This window comes from Nicotiana tomentosiformis, chromosome 3 (assembly GCF_000390325.3).
Source record: "Nicotiana tomentosiformis chromosome 3, ASM39032v3, whole genome shotgun sequence".
Classification (NCBI taxonomy): domain Eukaryota; kingdom Viridiplantae; phylum Streptophyta; class Magnoliopsida; order Solanales; family Solanaceae; genus Nicotiana; species Nicotiana tomentosiformis.
Window position 1 is genome coordinate 98,572,133 of NC_090814.1, and position 19,982 is coordinate 98,592,114.

Below are 19,982 nucleotides of genomic sequence, written 5' to 3' on the forward strand. Positions count from 1 at the left end.
GTCAGGCTCCCATGCGGATACCGGACACCAAGCGAGAAACCAAAAAAAAGTAAAAAAGCAATCAAAAGCCGATCCCTAAAAAGAAGGGGTCCAGAATGAAATACAATAGTCTTTTTTAAGTTTAGATGTAACTCTTTTACTATTTTGCGGATTCCATCTGAAAATCTTGGAAAAGGTATAATTGGTAAGGTCTTCTACATGGATAAACTTAAAAATATGTAACCGATCAAACTTAAATTTGGGTGTACCGGCTAGAAGAATTAAGCTAAAAAGTTAATTAAGTAGCAAGAAATTATCTTGAAAAATCGTGTAGTGCTCCCACCTTACTGATATATATTACTAATATTCATACGTAATTTAATTACATAAGAGAAGAAAAGTGTGACTAGAATGTAGAATTAAGATGCATTTACAGAATTACCTGAAGAAATAAATACACGGCACAATCTCCTAGGAAAATTTCTTTGATTGGGCCTTAATATACTCCTTTTTGCAGTTAGAGGTTTTGTCCGACAAGGTAGGGTAGGGGGAAATATTATCTTTGATTGTTTTAACAAACTATGCACACCGATAATTTTCATTTTGGCCAGCAGAAATTAAATAACAAGCAGTGAGAACAAGTTACACCAGCTCTTTGTATAATTTCATGGTGGCTAACAGAATAAGTTGATTGAAATTCCAATTGCGCTTTCAAAAGGAAAAATCTTACAAATCAATTAATAAACTATCTGGTCTTAGGTTCCAATTGTGGCATAGTGGTCAATAAAGTGGGGATCATGAAGTCTTAGGTTCAAATTTCATGTCTGAATACCACCAGTGGCGGAGCCAGAATTTTCATCAAGAGGTGTCAAAATAAATAATTAGCTACATCGAAAGTCAAGGGAAGTCAACGTATAGTAAATATACATAAAATATAAAAATTATCTAGTAATATAGTGTAATATTTCGGCGAAGGTGTGTTGCTAGACACCAATGTGGCTCGCCACTGAACACCACAGTTATAAAAAGAAACTGTTTACGTCACGAGCCAACTTTTTCATGCGACTTTAAATATGCATTATTTCTGCCCATGAACAAATCTCGCAAAAGTTTTGTTATTTTCATAAAATTAGTGTACAGTGAAACTAAGACAAAATGAAACGCGAGAAGTAATTCACTTTAGGTGTCTTGCTCTCCCACATTTCAGGACTGCATGCTTGCACAAATGTGATGACACGAGCTGATCAATTTTGTAAAATTTTCTGAAAATAAGATATGTGTGATTTAAAATAAAATATTCTTGCTGTTTACTGATAGTACGGCATAAAAACGATACCCTAAATAGAACGTTAACGCAATGATTGGATAAAAGTTCACTTTTATTGCTATTAATTACAGAATATAATCTAGCCAACACAACCAGCAGCCTCTCTCTATATAAGTATCAAGACAACCATTTCATCTTTCTGCGTACACAAGAGAAAGCTTACACGAAACATGAGTAAAAATTAACTTGTGTACTAACACATAGGATATTAGGAAAAAGAAGAGGAATAACAAGAATTGGTGCGAATCTATACTAAAATCACTGCCAATTCCAGAAGTGAAGTTCTACTAAGAGTAGTAGTATATTTTAGGCTTTCACAGTTTGCAGCTTGGGTATGTTTTCTACTTTAGCTGCGCATGTATTATCATGCGGACACGATGCTACGTGTACTTTATCTGCGCAAACCAGTAAACCAAGCTTCACAATATCAATAATCTGTTCCTGTGTTAGTTCTGGAATCTTCTTCTTATTCATGTTCTCATCCACCACAATCACTGCTGGCTTTTGTATCTCTGGAAGTTTCGGCTCTTTTAGGTTTGCCTTCTCCTTTTTGCTGTATATTACGTAGAGCACTATTTGGACAATACCAAAGATGAATCCCAATACGTTTGGTGCCTATAAAATATAGCAAGAAGGAAACTACATAATTAAGATCCAAGATATTTTTCGTACGTAAACATTGCGTAAATACATGAAAGTAGAAAAGTGGTATATATGAGCTTGAAAATAGAACTTACAGCAATGTTAATGTCTTTTAGTAAAAGACCATAGAAGAACCACATCACTGCACTTAACGTGAGAAACACTGATAGGAGCAGTGGCATGTATTCCACACTCTTTGTTTTTATAACTTTTCTCTGCATAAAATGAGAAAAATCATCAGCATTATATTCTTCATGCATGGGAAAAAAATAGAGAAGACGACCACGTTTTGAAATATTTGTACGTAAAACCTCACCACAATGCCTAAGGGTGCTACAAACACACACAAGGAAAACACAAGGCAAATCCATCCAACCACTTGCCCTCGAACTGCTCCTTTGAATAGAAATTGGGTAACCAGAACAATAGCACCAAAGCCACCCACCACTGATAATAGGAGCATCTTCATAGTTTGGACCTGCATCAAATAAATTGTGAGGATTAACGTTATATAAGAACTCCTTAAAGGAGAAAAAATTTGTACTTGATTCCCTACCCTGGCTTTCTTTGGTGCGTAGAACAGATAGAAACCAACGTAGATAGTTTCAATGAAGACCCCAAAGGAGTTAATAGTGATGAGGAGTGTAGTGTTGGTCTTGAGAAATGCATAGTATATCCAAAGCATGGAACTGAAGAGAGCAACCACATAAGGAATCGATTGATAGCCTTCTGTTGATTTCTTCTTGTAGATTCTATAGAACGTGGGCCTGCAAATGTGAAAATATGAGTGTTAGTCAGATAAAAAAACCAAGAAAACTGAACATTTTCAAAACTATAAGCAAATGGAAACTCACAGTGGAGAAAGGAACACAATGAACGAGACAATGTTACCTGCAAGTTGAAAAAGAAAAAAAATGAACGATGAGTTTAAGACATGCAAGACTTTGAACATATTTTAGGAAAAAATTAAAGTGATTTTGCTCGAAAGGCGCATACCAATTATCAAACAAATTCTGCGTAAATTACTGAGAATATGCTTAAACACATCCACTACTTGTTATTGTGCTCATACTTACGCAGATGAGCTAATTAGGCTGCAACCCACTCTTGTCTACTTAAGAAAGAATGAAACTATTACTATTATTAATATTTAGGGAGTCAAACAAGATTTTTCTATCATGTTTTTTGCAAATAGCTTTTAAATATTTTGAATGTGATTTATAGTACTTTTATGTAATTCTAAATATGTAAATTTTATTTCAAAAAACTTTAAAAATCTATGTCCAAATTCGCATAAAATATAAGTTAATTTGAGTATCATACTTAGAAAAGGTTCGTACAAGCTGAAATTGAGGGAGTAGTATGAAATATTCAGCACAAAGAAAAATAATATGTTAAAAGATCTCTTTTTTTTTTTTGAAAAAGAGAGAGAAGGAAGGAGAGGCTTTTGATATTTAAGAATTCAACTAGGAATATCTAACAATTCAAGAAGCAAGAAGGAGAAAAGAGGCTTTATTTACCAAGAACACCAAAAGCAAAAGCCCAGTGACCAGACATCTCTTTTTAATTTAAGTATGTTTCTAGCCAAGAATTGAATATTTCTAGCACTCAAGTCTCTCACCCAAAATGCTAGAGTTGCAAAAAACTAGCAAGTTTTAATTTGTACTTGGCTGTGAAATGAGGATTAATGCTAGGTTGACATATTTATACAAGCAAGGGGTGGGAATTAGATAGAAAAGCACTCAGAGGTGTGAGGGTGCAATAATGGCAATATCATCAAAATTCAAGGGTCCCAGAACACTTCTTTATTATGTCATCCCCTAATCCTTAGCAGCACTAAGACCTACAACTCATCATGCTTTTTTTTTTTTTTTAAAGGTGTTTGATTCTCTTTTATTTTCTGTACGAAATGAACCCAAATCAGCGAACAAAAATCAGTCCAGAAATGACGGAGGGGCCAATTAAAGCTTTGGATTTACATCAATAATAGAGTTAGGGAAATGCAGCCTTGTGCAGCTATTGAGAAGATTAATTTGCTGCAATGACTGACGAATTTAGGATATTTTTAAAAAATATAATCTCACCATTATGGTGGGGGTTTAGGCCAACGATCCGAACCAGTATGGTACGATAATAACATACCTCGTGTAATATCATAAAGTGGTCTGAGTAGGGTAGTGTATACACAAACCTTATATTTACCTTGTACAGGTAGAGAAGTTATTTCTAATAGACCATTGGCTCAAGGTAAGCATAAATACAGTAATTTAGAAAAGAAAAATGCAATAGTAAAAAAGTCAAGGAAAAAGAAGCATTAACAATAGCAAACTAATAGTAGAACCGAAGCAGGGCAGCGGAAGCACGCATAAATAACATACATGTAATCTAGACAATGATTTAATTACAAAGATTAGAAACACTAACCTTTCGAAAAAATTTCACAACTTGTTCACATGGCAAGAATCCAGGATTACAGTTTCAGCTATGCTCCTAGTAAGCCTTAGACAGAAATACTTGTGTGGTCAAATATTACTACTCTGCAAAGTGAGTTATTAGGTGAAACTAGTCTTCTATTTGTAGCACACGAAATTAAGCCAAAACAACCCCAAACACGTGTAGGATTATGCTAGGGTAGTAGAATCCTTATCCAACTCAAATAGAGAACTTTTCTCCCAAGTAACTTCTTTCTCAAGTCTGCTAAGGTTTTTATAGGTATAGCACTGACCACATAAATAATAAGAGGCTACCAATTATAATATTAATTCGAAAATTTGGAGTGAATTAAATCCTACTATAATTAATCACAGTTTATTGCACTAAAAAACTGCAATTGAACTCCTCAATATGAATTTTAAAAATTCACCAATACTTATTTTAACTCCCCGTATTAAGATTAAAAATACTATTAAATTAAACTAAATCACTTACAATTTAATTTAATCAACTAATTAAATCCTTTATACTTCCGCTTAAACTATTTCATATAACGGATACAAAATTCATCGGCCGATTTTCATGAAAGCTTACATAAAGGGGTATTATCAAACTCAAGGTTGAGTCATGGATTCTATCAACTAATTATTATTTCACAAATGTCATTCCTTATTCTCCAATCTATTAGGCATACACTAACTCAAAATAGAGTTGTACCCTTGATAAATTAAAACAATAAAAAAAAATCACATTGATCATAATAACATAAATCAAGATTAGGAGTATAAGCTCATTTTATGAATCAAAAATAAAATACTTTATATATTCAGTACAAAATATTTTTTCTCTACTTGGTTCATGCAATATACACTAAGTATACTAGTACAAGAAATTGAAGTAAAACCACTCTCATAATCAAGATAAATTATACTTTAATCTTGTGCTACAATTATCAAGATATTTTGCCGAACAATATCTTCGATTGTAAACATAATTTATAAGAGAACCCACAATTAAATCTTTTGTGCATGAGCTAAGACTCCATACACTAAATTGTCTACTACACAATTAAAGGACACACATGTAACAAATAATTTATTTAAAATAATACTTCAATGAATTGGATAAATTAAATAAATAATTATTCCATAAAGAATATTTAAAATAATACTTTGATGAATTGGATAAATCAAATGAACAATTATTTCATAAAGAATAAAATATATTACTATATATAGCTAAACCAAATGGTTAATAGTATATTCCAATAAAAGTAACATCAAGTAGTAATTAATAGACAATCTAAGAATAAAAAAGTACGAGAATAATACTAAAATTACAGGCATGGACCCGGAAGGAAAAACGTTAGACTACCTACTAACCTTCTACTCTAATTTTCGACATCCACACCCTCCTATCAATAGTCATGTCCTCGGTAAGCTAAAGATGTACCATATCCTGTCTAATCATCCTTCCCCAATACTTTTTCTGTTTATCTCTACCTCTTCTTGGACCCACCATTGACAACCTGTCTGAACCATCTCAGTCTCTCTTCCCGTATCTTGTCCACCACAGAAATTATCCCAGCTTATCCCGAATATCTTCATTTCTGAACTATCTCATACTGTGCCCACTATTTCTGACCCCGTATGTTACTAGTAACAAAACAGAGAAGACATGGAGAAGACGGAAATAATGTCTTACCTCTCCATCTACAACTACAAGTAGTAATTAGGCATCCCTAAATTTAAACATGGATCCAATTTGCTGTACTTGCATTTGATCCTAATGTGGGACCAAAATATGAAATTAGGATATGCTAAGCTTTAGTAAGCTTATCTAGTCCTAGTAATGTGTCATATATCTGTATGATGTACTATGAAATGAAATGGGTCCAATTTATCTATGTTTGTTAAATTTGTAAATGCTTGTGACATGTTAGACTTTAGCCTAATATGTTTTGCTATGAAGTAGTTGGGCTTCAATTGATGCCAACTCTGTGAAATTTTATTGAACATTTAACCCAAAAATTGGATTATCAGATAGATTAGACATAGACATTAATTATCTCCTCTGAAAACTCTACCACAATAAATGTGGCACATGTTTATTACCTAATTAATAAACCCAACCACAATCAACAAATATGTCGCGCATAGATGAAAAAGAAAATCCCTTTTTTTCCTTTATTTTTATCAAAGAAAGCCCTCTCTTTTTCGCTTAGAGAAAAATAATCACAATTGACAACAACAGTCTAAACTTTAAGGTGACATCAATACTGTTCTCACAAATTTAAGAGCCAATACGTATCTCTTATTGATTATTTATATATTTAATAAATTTTTTAATACACATACAAAGTTTAAATTAAATTAATTGGGTTTGACCTAACCCATATATCGGCTTCTAGCTCCGCTCTTAATTGAGCATCTGAACCCAAGATGTTTTAAGCCGTCTTCTTCTCTTGCTACATATAATTGTGGAACGTGTTATGTTGGGAATAAACCCCCTCACATAAATAATAGTCACGGTACTAAAAGCGAAATAATAACATAGCACCGAGATTCGGTAATTAACAAGAATAAAAGAGTGATAACGATACCAAGATTTTTACATGGAAAACCCTTTTGAATAAGGAAAAAACCACGGCCTTGAGAGGAGCAACTGATATCACTATAGCAAGGAATTTTACACTTTGTAGATCCGAGTAAAATACTCCAAAGACCACTACAACACTCAAAAGAAATAACCCTCTTTTGACATTCCCACCTCACTACGATATCGCTCAGTCTTTATTTTTCTCACAAACTATTTTCTTATACCTTGTCTGTGATGCCTCACTCTTTCTTTCTCTCTTTGTTGGTGTATTTTACAATGAGAGCAAGACACCTATCTATAGTGTTTAGGATTGCTTCATTGATGTCATCAATGATCTCATGAATTTGACAAGAGTCAAATATTCAATGTGAAATCAAAGAAATATTTGCCATAAAATCTTCCTTACTATTCCTTTAGTTGGCTTGACATTTCAAAGCCAAAAAGAAAGATGTCTTCCTTACACATGGGATGGACCCATCAAATCTCCCCCTCCAGTCCCATGCACCTGAAGGAGGTAACTCCATTTTTTCATATAGAGTTCATGCCGACAAGTTCTTTGCATAGCTCGAACTTGTCTCTTGGTACCACCTTGGTCAGCATATCCGAAGGATTCTCACTTGTATGGATCTTCAAGACTTTTAGAGATTCATTCTGTGATGACCCAAAATATCATCTTTAAATTTAATGATTAGTTATGTAATCTAAGCATTATTTACTATTACTCGACTTGAGTGTGCAGTCCGTAAAAAATTTTCGGAAAGTTTTCAGGTGAAAAATGAATTAAAATGTGAATTAGAGCTTTAAAACTCAACTGAGTTGACTTTGGTCAATATTTTTAGCAAACAGACCTGGATCAGTATTCTGACAATTTTTGTAGGTTTGTATCGTGATTTGGGACTTAGGCGTATGCCCGAAATCAAATTCCGAGGTCCCTAGCCCGAGATATGGAATTTTGATGAAAAATTAAAAGTTTAAGTTTAAATAGTGATCGGATATCAAATTATGTGCAAACGATCCCGGAATAGAATTTTGATGATTCCAACAGCTCCGTATGGTAATTTTGGACTTAGGAGCGTGATCGAAATTTTATTTGAAAGTCCGTAGTAAAATTAGGCTTGAAATGCCGAAAGTTGAATTTTTGGAAAGTTTGACCGAGGGGTTGACTTTTTGATATCGAGGTCGATATCCGATTCTGAAAATTTTTATAGCTCAGTTATGTCATTTATGACTTGTGTGCAAAATTTGAAGTCATTCCGAATTGATTTGATGTGTTTCGACACAAGATATAGAATTTGAAAGTTCAAAGTTCATTGATTTTGATTTGAGGTGCGATTCGTCGTTTTGATATTGTTTGATATAGTTTGAAGCCTCGACTAAGTTCGTATGGTATTTTGGGACATGTTGGAATAATTGGTTAAGGTCCCGAGGGTCTCGGGTGGATTTCGGAAGGTAAACGGAATGGATTTCGGACAAAGTGCTGGAAATTTCTGTTTGCAGAAATTTCTGTTGCAGAAATTCCGTGCGTGGAGCCAAGTTTGGAAGCTTATATCTCGCAATGCATAAGGAATTAGAAAATATGCAAAACATGAAAGTTGTAGTCGTATGAATATAGGTTCCAGAAGGTTAAACTATGCATTATTTGGATATTGGTACAGAAAGTTATGACGGATTGAATGAAGGCTGGTAGAGCAGTTTCGCCAGAAATTTCGCCAGAAATTCTGATACATGCAGCCGACTTTGGGAGCTTATATCTCGCAATATATAAGGAATCAGAATAATTGCAAAACACAAAAGTTGTAGTCGGTGGATTCTAGTTTCCAGAAAGTTAAACCATTTATCATTTGGACATTCGTACATAAAGTTATGTTCAATTGAAGTAAGACTGGTAGAGTTGTTTCTGGTAGACTTTTAGTGACGAAAAATGGACTTTTAGTGACGGATTGGCAGAAACTTAAGGACCAAAAATGCTCATTTCATTCATTTCGTTTTGGATTTTTGGAGCACGGTTCTTGGGCGATTTTCACGGAAAAACATTGGGGTAAGTGTTCCTTATCCTATATTGATTATATTTCATAATTCCATACTCATTTACATCATGAATCCGTGAATTTATGGAAGAAAAATCAAGATTTTTGCAAAATCTTCCAAAAACAAAAATTTAAGATTTGGAGGTCGAGTTGTTATCAGATTTTGGTAAAATTGATATGGGTGGACTCGTAATTGAATGGGTTGTCGGATTTTATAAGTTTCGCCGGATTCCAAGATGTGGGCCCCACGGGAAAATTTTAAGCTAATTTCGGATTTTAATGAAAATTCAATATTTTCTTATGAAACTGATTACTATAATTTTTGTTGACTGTATCGAATTAATTATGACTAGATACGAGTCGATCGGAGTCAGAAATTCGAGGAAAAAGCATAATACTTGGTTAAATTGGAGCAAGTCGAGGTAAGTGACTTGTCTAACCTTGTGTGGGAGAAATTTTCCCTAGGATTGGTATTGATGTGATTATTAAAATATGTTGAAAGTCGTGTGCACGAGGTGACGAGTGTGTACACGGGTTAAATTGCGAAAGATTATATTTTTAAATTGTGTAGATCACTGTTGCGCATTTATTAAATTATTTTATCTTGTTATATTCTTCATCATTGATGTGAGATATATACTTCAAATTTGTTTGATCTTTTCTTACTAATTGTTTTACCTGTTTAGTTGAAACTTGGTTTCTTTTATTCTGTGCATTATTTGAAGGTTGATTTTCTTTAAATTAAATATTATTAATATGAAGCATTTGACATTTTTAAACTTGATATTGAAGCAACGTATTAAAGATTTTGAAATATTATTTTCCTAAATTATTTACTCTTGAATATTTTTATACTCATTGTGAGGGAGCCGTGAGATCTTTATTGTGGAAGAATATTATTGATGAATTATTTTGACATGAGCTGTGAGCTCTTTATTGTGGAAAACTATTATTGATGAATTATTTTGACATGAGCTGTGAGCTCTTTATTGTGAAAAACTATTATTGATGATTTATTTTGGCATGAGCCGTGAGCTCTTTATTGTGGCAAACTATTATTGATGATTTATTTTGGCATGAGCTGTGAACTCTTGATTGTGGAAAAATATTGTTGTTGAATTATTTTGGCAAGTTAAATTATTTGAGCACTTGAGGTGCAAATTGTGATATTGATACGCATGCGGTGGTATAAGGTCTGGGTGTTGAAACGCATACGGTGAGATAAGGGTGGCTTGATACGCGTGACTAGTAGGGGAACTACTAGAAGTCATGTAGTGTGATAAGGGTGGCTAAAACGCGGGATGCTATTTCGGGAAAAATATTTTCTTTAAATAAATTGTGAAGGCTCCCGCGGTGATATAAGAAAATGAAATATTATGAATTTATTTATGATTTGGGACTACGAGGCGGTACCTCGGGAGTGCCCTTGTTGATATTGATTTATGGCTGTAGTTGCCTTTGATTATGATTGTGATTTTCATAAAGTTGAAGAAAATTCTGTTTTGATTTCCACGAGATATTATTTGCAATTATTTGGTGTCATTAAATGTGACATACTATTTGATTCATTTTTAATGTCATTTTATTTTACTACATTAATAAACATTTTATCATGCCATTATTATATTCCAGTAGGGCCTCACCTGACCTCGTCACTACTCTACCGAGGTTAGGCTTGGCACTTACTGAGTACCGCTGTGGTGTACTCATACTACGCTTCTGCACATCTTTTTGTGCAGATCCGAGTATATTTTACCAGCCTTGACGTCATTGAGTTACCTGCGCACGGAGACTTCGAGGTATATCTGCCAGTGTCCGCAGACTCCGTAGTCCCCTTCTATCATTTTATGTTGCTTCCTTATATTTTATCTAGACCTTGACATATAGAGACATTGAGAATAAATTCTTAGAAGCTTGTGACTTATTTCTACCGGGTTTTGGGAGTTGAAATTGTTTGAATTGTAGTTTAATTATTTCAGATATTTATTATTATTCCGCATTGATAGGCTTACCTAGTCTTAGAGACTAGGTGCCATCACGATATCCTACGGAGGAAATTTGGGATCGTGACAAGTTGGTATCAGAGCACTGGGTTCATAGGTGTCATGAGTCACAAGCAGGTTTAGTAGAGTCTTGCAGATCGGTACGGAGACGTCTGTACTTATCTTCGAGAGGCTATGGAACTGTTAGGAAATATTCACTTCTTTGACTCCTTATCGTGCGGCATTGATTTAGCTTGAAACATATATCTTATATTCCTTTGTATCCACTCGTGTATGACATTGCGCACTCAATATCAGTTGTGCGTCGACGATTCGTGATACCGCATATGCACTACGAGGGAGCCAGAGATGCTCAAACATTGCCTTAACGTGTGGTTCCGACTGAAGATGTGGGCGTATTGAGAGATCACCTAGTGAATCATGTGCGGGGTGCAACTGACATTGGCGTCTGGTTGATTTATACGAGTTGTGAAGGTTATTATTGTGGCCTATAACTTTACGCCGTCCACTACCAATGGGTGGATTGCGGGGTCATGTATTATATCAGTTTTGGCCTGAAATGTATATATGTGGTACTGAAAGGTTCCCTAAAATTTACATATGTTTAAAACCTGAGATTTTGTAGAGGATAAGGTTAGGACTTGCGGTATGTCCGCCTCCTTAATAATCCTTTACTTCAGTACCAAAGGAGTTATAGAAACAACTTTTAATTTACAAAAGGTCTACTCAGCGTGGACGTTACGGTTGCGGATTTTAGGGTGCTTTAGAGGAAGTACAGTTGTTGACGAGATTATGGACTACGTGGTTCGTGCCAAGATTTGTCTGTATATAGCTCTACTTTTGTGATCGTTGTTTATAAATAGGGGTAAGGGTTACCCCAAAGAAGAATCGAAGAGTATGTTAAGAAATGAGTCAGCTCTACAGTGTTGAGTCAGCATAACAAAAGAAGAAATTTGCCTTGGGAGAGATAATTCTCCACCGGTGTTCGTAGAAAGCCTATGAAGAGGGCAGACCAGCCAATGCAACACCGCCCACTTGGCTCAGTTCTCAGAAATGCTTTTGAAAGAGTTTGTATCCCAGACTCTCCGTAATCCGTGGCGCATAGGGTATGAACAGTTGCGTTAGGTCACCATTGACGGTGTCAGAATATGCCATCAAGTTCAATAAGTTAGCCCGTCATACTCCTACTTTGCTTCCTACAGCCAGAGGGCGAGTCCATAGACTCATTAAAGAACTCAATTATGATCATAAAATTTTGTACGACTCGGGAGCTACAAGATGATACTTCATTTCTGCTAGTTGTACAAATTGCCAAAATATTAGAATGTGTTCGGGGTGAAAAGAAAAAAAAGAAAAAAAAAAGAAGGGAAGCTAAGGAGACCAAGACGTCTCAAGGTTCTGGGGGATTCGGTGGATTCTACTCTGCAAGTATAAATCATTATGGAGGGGGCTCGGCCAGTCGGCCAGTCGAGTCCGCACATCGGATTACTCGGGGTGCTCCAGTAAGTTCTTTTAATGCACCACCGACATGAGTTCCTACAATTGTTATTCCAGTTATCTGCACAGACTCAATATGAGCAGCCTAACCCGCGAAAGGGTTGTTATGAATACGGTGATACTAGGCACATTATAAGAAAATTGTCCCAAACTTGGGAGAGACATATTTCATCAAAGCACTCAGGCTACGTGTCCCATTGCAGTTACTACACCACCCACACGACCAGTTAAGGGTGGAGGACAGACGGGTAAAAGGCGTCCTAGAGGTGGAGACCCAGCCGTTGATATATTTATTTTACGGTATGGCAGAGGTCGCTACATCAGATGGTGTCGTTACAGGTACGACCTCGATTTAATATAAAGGAATAATTTCCTTAAGTTGATTCGGTTCTCAATATCGAAACGAGTCTTCCTATTGTGCTCCACTTATGAGTGAGCTTTATAATTCTATAATTTACTTATGTGTTTACCCCTGTTGGGAGATTTTATGGAGATAACTACGCCTATCATTTCGTGTTGGTCACTAATAAGAGCTGCGAGGCTAAATGTGGCTTTCTGTTACTTATTTCGGTAAATTTTGATGTAAATTCTGAATAATTAATTACAAATTGTGAATTATATGCCTTACCGGTATGGGGTTCATTATGTGTTGTGATTTGGTGTAACCGAAATTATTTAAAAGGAGAAAATGGAAATTTTCAATTGGTACAATGTGCATATTACTTGTGATTTAGAACCGAGGTCGAGATCCTCGCATTTTAATATAAACTGATATGTTTAAACCGGGCTACGAGCTGCGGTGGAAGTTATATAAGGACGAGATCCTTGTGAGGAAAATTCTTGTGTTTAAGTTCTCCCTTGTGAAATTAAATTTGTACTATAGTACTAATAGGAGTCATGCCTGTTAGGCTTATTTGAAAATTCTTATATGAAATTCTCTGTGCATAGTTGTCAAATTTGTGTGGTAATTATTAATTTTTAACCTACGAGGTAGGTGCCCGCCTAGGTGGCGTTAAATGTGACTCGTTAATTTGAGTAAATAAGTTTGAGGTCTTCATGCCTCGTGTCTCATTATCAGTATTGTGAAAGTTTGAAATGAGATTTTCGTTAACATGAAGTTAATTGATGATTCGGTAATTGATTATGAACAACTATTAAGACCAGATTGACCCAGAAGGGCGCTCCATTCAGATGGACCGAGGAATGTGAGGAAAGCTTCCAAAAGCTCAAGACAGCTTTGACTACAGCCCCAGTATTGGTATTACCTATAGGTACAGGATCTTATACTGTGTATTGTGACGCGTCACGTATTGGTCTCGGCGCAGTGTTGATGCGAGACGGTAGGGTAATTGCTTACGCATCCAGACAGTTAAAGGTGCATGAAAAGAATTATCCTGTACATGACCTGGAGTTAGCAGCTATTGTTCATGCCTTAAAAATTTGGCAGCATTATTTGTACGGTGTCCATTGTGAAATCTACACTGATCACCGGAGTCTACAGCATCTGTTTAAATAGAAGGATCTTAATTTGCGGCAGCGAAGATGGTTAGAGTTGCTTAAGGATTATGATATCACCATTCTCTATCATCCGGGGAAGGCCAATGTGGTGGCCGATGCCTTGAGTCGTAAGGCAGAGAGTTTGGGTAGCTTAACATATTTACCGGTAGCAGAGAGGCCTTTAGCTATGGATGTTCAGGCTTTGGCCAACAAGTTTGTTAGATTGGATGTTTCCGAGCCGAGTCAAATTTTGGCTTGCGTGGTTTTCCAGTCTTCACTTTATGATCGTATCAGGGAATGTCAGTATGATGACCCCCATCTACTTGTCCTTAAGGACACAGTTCAGCACGACGATACCAAGGAAGTCACTATTGGAGATGAAGATGTATTTCGGATGCAGGGTAGGCTATGTGTGCCTAATGTAGATGGTTTTCGTGAATTGATTCTCCAGGAGGCTGATAATTCGCGGTACTCCATACATCCGGGTGCTACGAAGATGTAGCAGGACTTGAGGCAATATTATTGGTGTGAGGAAGATGAAGAAAGACATAGTGGAGTATGTAGCTCGGTGTCTAAATTGTCAACAAGTGAGATATGAGCATCAACGACCTAGTGGATTGCTTCAGAAGTTAGTGATTCCAGAATGGAAATGGGAGAGGATCACTATGGATTTCATTGTTGGGCTCCCACGGACTCAGCGAAAGTTGGACGCAGTTTGGGTGATTGTGGATAGGCTGACCAAATCAGCTCATTTCATTCCTGTGATTACTACTTACTCTTCAGAGCAGCTGGCTCAGGTATATATTCGCGAGATTATCAGACTTCACGGTGTACCAGTATCTATCATCTCTGACCGGGGTACACAGTTTACCTCACGGTTTTGAAGGGCAGTACAGCGTGAGTTGGGTACCCGGGTAAAGTTGAGTACAGCATTTCACCCTCAGATGGACGGGCAGTCCGAACGCACTATTCAGATACTGGAGGATATGCTTCGTGCGTGTGTGATAGATTTTGGGGGTGCTTGGGATCAGTTCTTACCACTTGCAGAGTTTGCTTATAACAACAGTTACCAGTCAAGCATCCAGATGGCTCCGTATGAGGCCTTGTATGGTAGGCGATGCCGGTCTCCAGTGGGTTGGTTCGAACCAGACGAGGCTAGACTTTTGGGTACAGACTTGGTTCAGGATGCCTTGGAAAAGGTTAAGTTGATTTAGGATTGACTTCGTATAGCCCAATCTAGACAGAAAAGTTATGCGAATCGGAAGGTTCATGATGTTGCATTCATGGTTGGTGAGCGGGTATTGCTCCGGGTTTCGTCTATGAAGGGTGTGATAAGGTTCGGGAAGAAGGACAATTTGAACCCTAGGTATATTGGGCCTTTTGAGATTCTTGAGAGAGTTGGAGAGGTGGCTTACAAACTTACACTACCACCTAGTCTCTTTACCGGTCATCCGGTATTCCATGTTTCTATGCTTCAAAAATATCACGGGGATCCGTCTCATGTGCTAGACTTCAGTTCGGTTCAGTTGGACAAGAATCTATCTTATGTTGAGGAACCAATGGCTATTTTGGATAGGCATGTTTGAAAGCTGAGGTCAAAGAACATTGCTTCCGGGAAGGGTCAGTGGACGGGTCATCCAGTCGAGGAGGCGACTTGGGAGACCGAGCATGATATGCGCATATGTTATCCACACTTATTCACCAGCTTAGGTACTTTTTCTAACTCCGTCCGAGGACGAACGTTTATTTTAGAGGTGGAGAATGTGATGACCCAAAATATCATCTTTAAATTTAATGATTAGTTATGTTATCTAAGCACTATTTACCATTACTCGACTTGAGTGTGCAGTCTGTAAAAAAATTTCGGAAAGTTTTCAGGTGAAAAATGAATTAAAATGTGAATTAGAGCTTTAAAACTCAACTGAGTTGACTTAGGTCAACATTTTTAGCAAACAGACCTGGATCAGTATTTTGACAATTTTGGTAGGTTTGTATCGTGATTTGGGACTTAGGCGTATGCCCGGAATCAAATTCCGAGGTCCCTAGCCCGAGATATGGAATTTTGATGAAAAATTAAATTTTTAAGTTTAAATAGTGATCGGATGTCAAATTATGTGCAAACGATCCCGGAATAGAATTTTGATGATTCCAACAGCTCCGTATTGTGATTTTGGACTTAGGAGCGTGATCGGAATTTTATTTGGAAGTCCGTAGTAGAATTAGGCTTGAAATGCCGAAAGTTAAATTTTTGGGAAGTTTGACCGAGGGGTTGACTTTTTGATATCGGGGTCGAAATCTGATTCTGAAAATTTTCATAGCTCAGTTATGTCATTTATGACTTGTGTGAAAAATTTGAAGTCATTCCGAATTGATTTGATATGTTTCGACACAAGATATAGAATTTGAAAGTTCAAAGTTCATTGATTTTGATTTGAGATGTGATTCGTCGTTTTGATATGGTTTGATGTAGTTTGAAGCCTCGACTAAGTTCGTATGATATTTTGGGACATGTTGAAATAATTGGTTAAGGTCTCGAGGGTCTCGGGTGGATTTCGGAAGGTAAACGGAATGGATTTCGGACAAAGTGCTGGAAATTTTTGTTTGCAGAAATTTCTGTTGCAGAAATTCCGTGCGTGGAGCCAAGTTTGGAAGCTTATATCTCGCAATGCATAAGGAATTAGAAAATGTGCAAAACATGAAAGTTGTAGTCGTATGAATATAGGTTCCAGAAGGTTAAACTATGCATTATTTGGACATTTGTACAGAAGGTTATGATGGATTGAATGAAGGCTGGTAGAGCAGTTTCGCCAGAAATTTCGCCAGAAATTCTGATACATACAGCCGACTTTGGGAGCTTATATCTCGCAATGCATAAGGAATCAGAATAATTGCAAAACACAAAAGTTGTAGTCGGTGGATTCTAGTTTCCAGAAAGTTAAACCATTTATCATTTGGATATTTGTACATAAAGTTATGATCAATTGAAATAAGACTGGTAGAGTTATTTCTGGTAGACTTTTAGTGACGAAAAATGGACTTTTAGTGACGGATTGGCAGAAACTTAAGGACCAAAAATGCTCATTTCATTCATTTCGTTTTGAATTTTTGGAGCACGGTTCTTGGGCGATTTTTGGGCGATTTTCACGGGAAAATATTGGGGTAAGTATTCCTTATCCTATATTGATTATATTTCATGATTTCATACTCATTTACATCATGAATCCGTGAATTTATGGAAGAAAAATCAAGATTTTTGTAAAATCTTCCAAAAACGAAAATTTAAGATTTGGAGGTCGAGTTATTATCGGATTTTGGTAAAATTGGTATGGGTGGACTCGTAATTGAATGGGTTATCGGATTTTATAAGTTTCGCCGGATTCCGAGATGTGGGCCCCACAGGCAAATTTTAAGCTAATTTCGGATTTTAATGAAAATGCAATTTTTTCTTATGAAACTGGTTACTATAATTTTTGTTGACTGTATCGAATTAATTATGACTAGATACGAGTTGATCGGAGTCGGAAAATCGAGGAAAAGGCATAATACTTGGTTAAATTAGAGCAAGTCGAGGTAAGTAACTTGTCTAACCTTGTGTGGGGGAAATTTCCCCTAGGATTGGTATTGATGTGATTATTGAAATGTGTTGAAAGTCGTGTGCACGAGGTGACGAGTGTGTACACGAGTTAAATTGTGAAAATTATATTTTTAAATTGTGTAGATCACTGTTGCGCATTTATTAAATTATTTTATCTTGTTATATTCTCCATCATTGATGTGAGATATATACTTCAAATTTGTTTGATCTTTTCTTACTAATTATTTTACCTGTTTAGTTGAAACTTGGTTTCTTTTATTCTGTGCATTATTTGAAGGTTGATTTTTTTTAAATTAAATATTATTAATATGAAGTATTTGACATTTTTAAACTTGATATTGAAGCAACGTATTAAAGATTTTGAAATATTATTTTCCTAAATTATTTACTCCTGAATATTTTTATACTCATTGTGAGGGAGCCGTGAGCTCTTTATTGTGGAAGAATATTATTGATGAATTATTTTGACATGAGCTGTGAGCTCTTTATTGTGGAAAACTATTATTGATGATTTATTTTGGCATGAGCCGTGAGCTCTTTATTGTGAAAAACTATTATTGATGATTTATTTTGGCATGAGCCGTGAGCTCTTTATTGTGGCAAACTATTATTGATGATTTATTTTGGCATGAGCTGTGAGCTCTTTATTGTGGAAAAATATTATTGTTGAATTATTTTGGCAAGTTAAATTATTTGAGCATTTGAGGTGCAAATTGTGATATTGATACGCATGCGGTGGTATAAGGTCTGGGTGTTGAAACGCATGTGGTGAGATAAGGGTGGCTTGATACGCGTGGCTAGTAGGGGAACTACTAGAAGTCATGCGGTGTGATAAGGGTGGCTAAAACGCGGGATGCTATTTCGGAAAAAATATTTTCTTTAAATTAATTGTGAAGGCTCCCGCGGTGATATAAGGAAATGAGATATTGTGAATTTATTTATGATTTGGGACTACGAGGTGGTACCTCGGGAGTGCTCTTGTTGATATTGATTTATGGCTGTAGTTGCCTTTGATTATTATTGTGATTTTCATAAAGTTGAAGAAAATTCTGTTTTGATTTCCACGAGATATTATTTGTAATTATTTGGTGTCATTAAATGTGACATACTATTTGATTCATTTTCAATGTCATTTTATTTTACTACATTGATAAATATTTTACCATGCCATTATTATATTCCAGTAGGGCCTCACCTGACCTCGTCACTACTCTACCGAGGTTAGGCTTGGCACTTACTGGGTACCGCTGTGGTGTACTTATACTATGCTTCTGCACATCTTTTTGTGCAGATCCAGGTATATTTTACCAGCCTAGACGTCATTGAGTTACCTGCGCACGGAGACTTCGAGTTATATCTGCCAGCGTTCGCAGACTCCGGAGTCCCCTTCTATCATTTTATGTTGCTTCCTTATATTTTATCTAGACCTTGACATATAGAGACATTGAGAATAAATTCTTAGAAGCTTGTGACTTATTTCTACCGGGTTTTGGGAGTTGATATTGTTTGAATTGTAGTTTAATTATTTCAGATATTTATTATTATTCTGCATTGATAGGCTTACCTAGTCTTAGAGACTAGGTGCCATCACGACATCCTACGGAGGGAATTTGGGGTCGTGACACATTCTCTACCATTTTTCGAATTCAGTGATATCTCATATCGATGTATTTGGTCCTTGCATGGTACATGGAGTTCTTGCTAAGGTCTATTGCACTTTGACTGTCACAATAGACGACATACTTCTTCTGATGCAATCCAAGCTCTTGAAGGAACCGTTTCAACCATATCATCTCCTTGCCAGCTTCAGTAGCGACAATATACTCTGCTTCAGTTGTAGAGAGTGCGACATACTTCTGCAACTTCGACTTCCATGATATAGCTCCCCCTGAAAATGTGAATAAATATCTAGTAGTGGATTTTCTATTATCAATGTCACATGCCATATCAGCATCTGTATAGCCCTTCAAGATTGGATCAGATCTTCCAAAGCTCAAACAATCTCTCATGGTACCTCTCAGGTACCTGAGTATCCACTTGACTGCTTCCAGTGTTCTTTTCCAGGATTTTCAAGAAATTTGCTGACAACACCAACTGCGTGAGCAATATCAGGTCTAGTGCATACCATTGCATACATCAAGCTTCCGACTGCAGAAGAATAAGGAACTCTAGCCATGTTCTCTTTCTCCTCTACTGTTGTAGTACACATCTTCTTGCTCAACTTTAGATGACTAGCAAGAGGTGTGCTGACTGGCTTAGTATTTTTCATGTTGAAGCGTTCCAGTATACGTTCAATGTACTTCTCCTGAGACAGCCACAAATTTCTGCTTTTTCGCTCTCGAACTATCTTCATGCCTAAATTTTGTTGTGCTGGGCCAAAATCC

The 19,982-nt window shown here is 36.3% G+C and overlaps 1 protein-coding gene across 2 annotated transcripts in view; it reads right to left on the reverse strand.

Moving 5' to 3' along the window:
• Positions 1 to 1,340: 1,340 nt before the first annotated feature.
• LOC104093180 (bidirectional sugar transporter SWEET12-like) overlaps positions 1,341 to 19,982 on the reverse strand; it is a 74,176-nt gene continuing 55,534 nt past the window's right edge. Inside the window, exons 1-6 of one of the 2 annotated variants that reach the window (XM_009598900.4) lie at positions 3,469 to 3,632; positions 2,803 to 2,839; positions 2,505 to 2,715; positions 2,265 to 2,426; positions 2,044 to 2,163; positions 1,341 to 1,921 (exon numbers count right to left, since the gene is read on the reverse strand). In XM_009598900.4, the coding sequence (XP_009597195.1) occupies positions 1,613 to 1,921; positions 2,044 to 2,163; positions 2,265 to 2,426; positions 2,505 to 2,715; positions 2,803 to 2,839; positions 3,469 to 3,505 (876 nt within the window). In that variant the 5' untranslated portion in view covers positions 3,506 to 3,632 and the 3' untranslated portion in view covers positions 1,341 to 1,612. Of the gene's footprint in view, positions 1,922 to 2,043; positions 2,164 to 2,264; positions 2,427 to 2,504; positions 2,716 to 2,802; positions 2,840 to 3,468; positions 3,633 to 19,982 lie in introns of those variants that run through there. The other variant, XM_070197321.1, reaches the window with a different exon arrangement.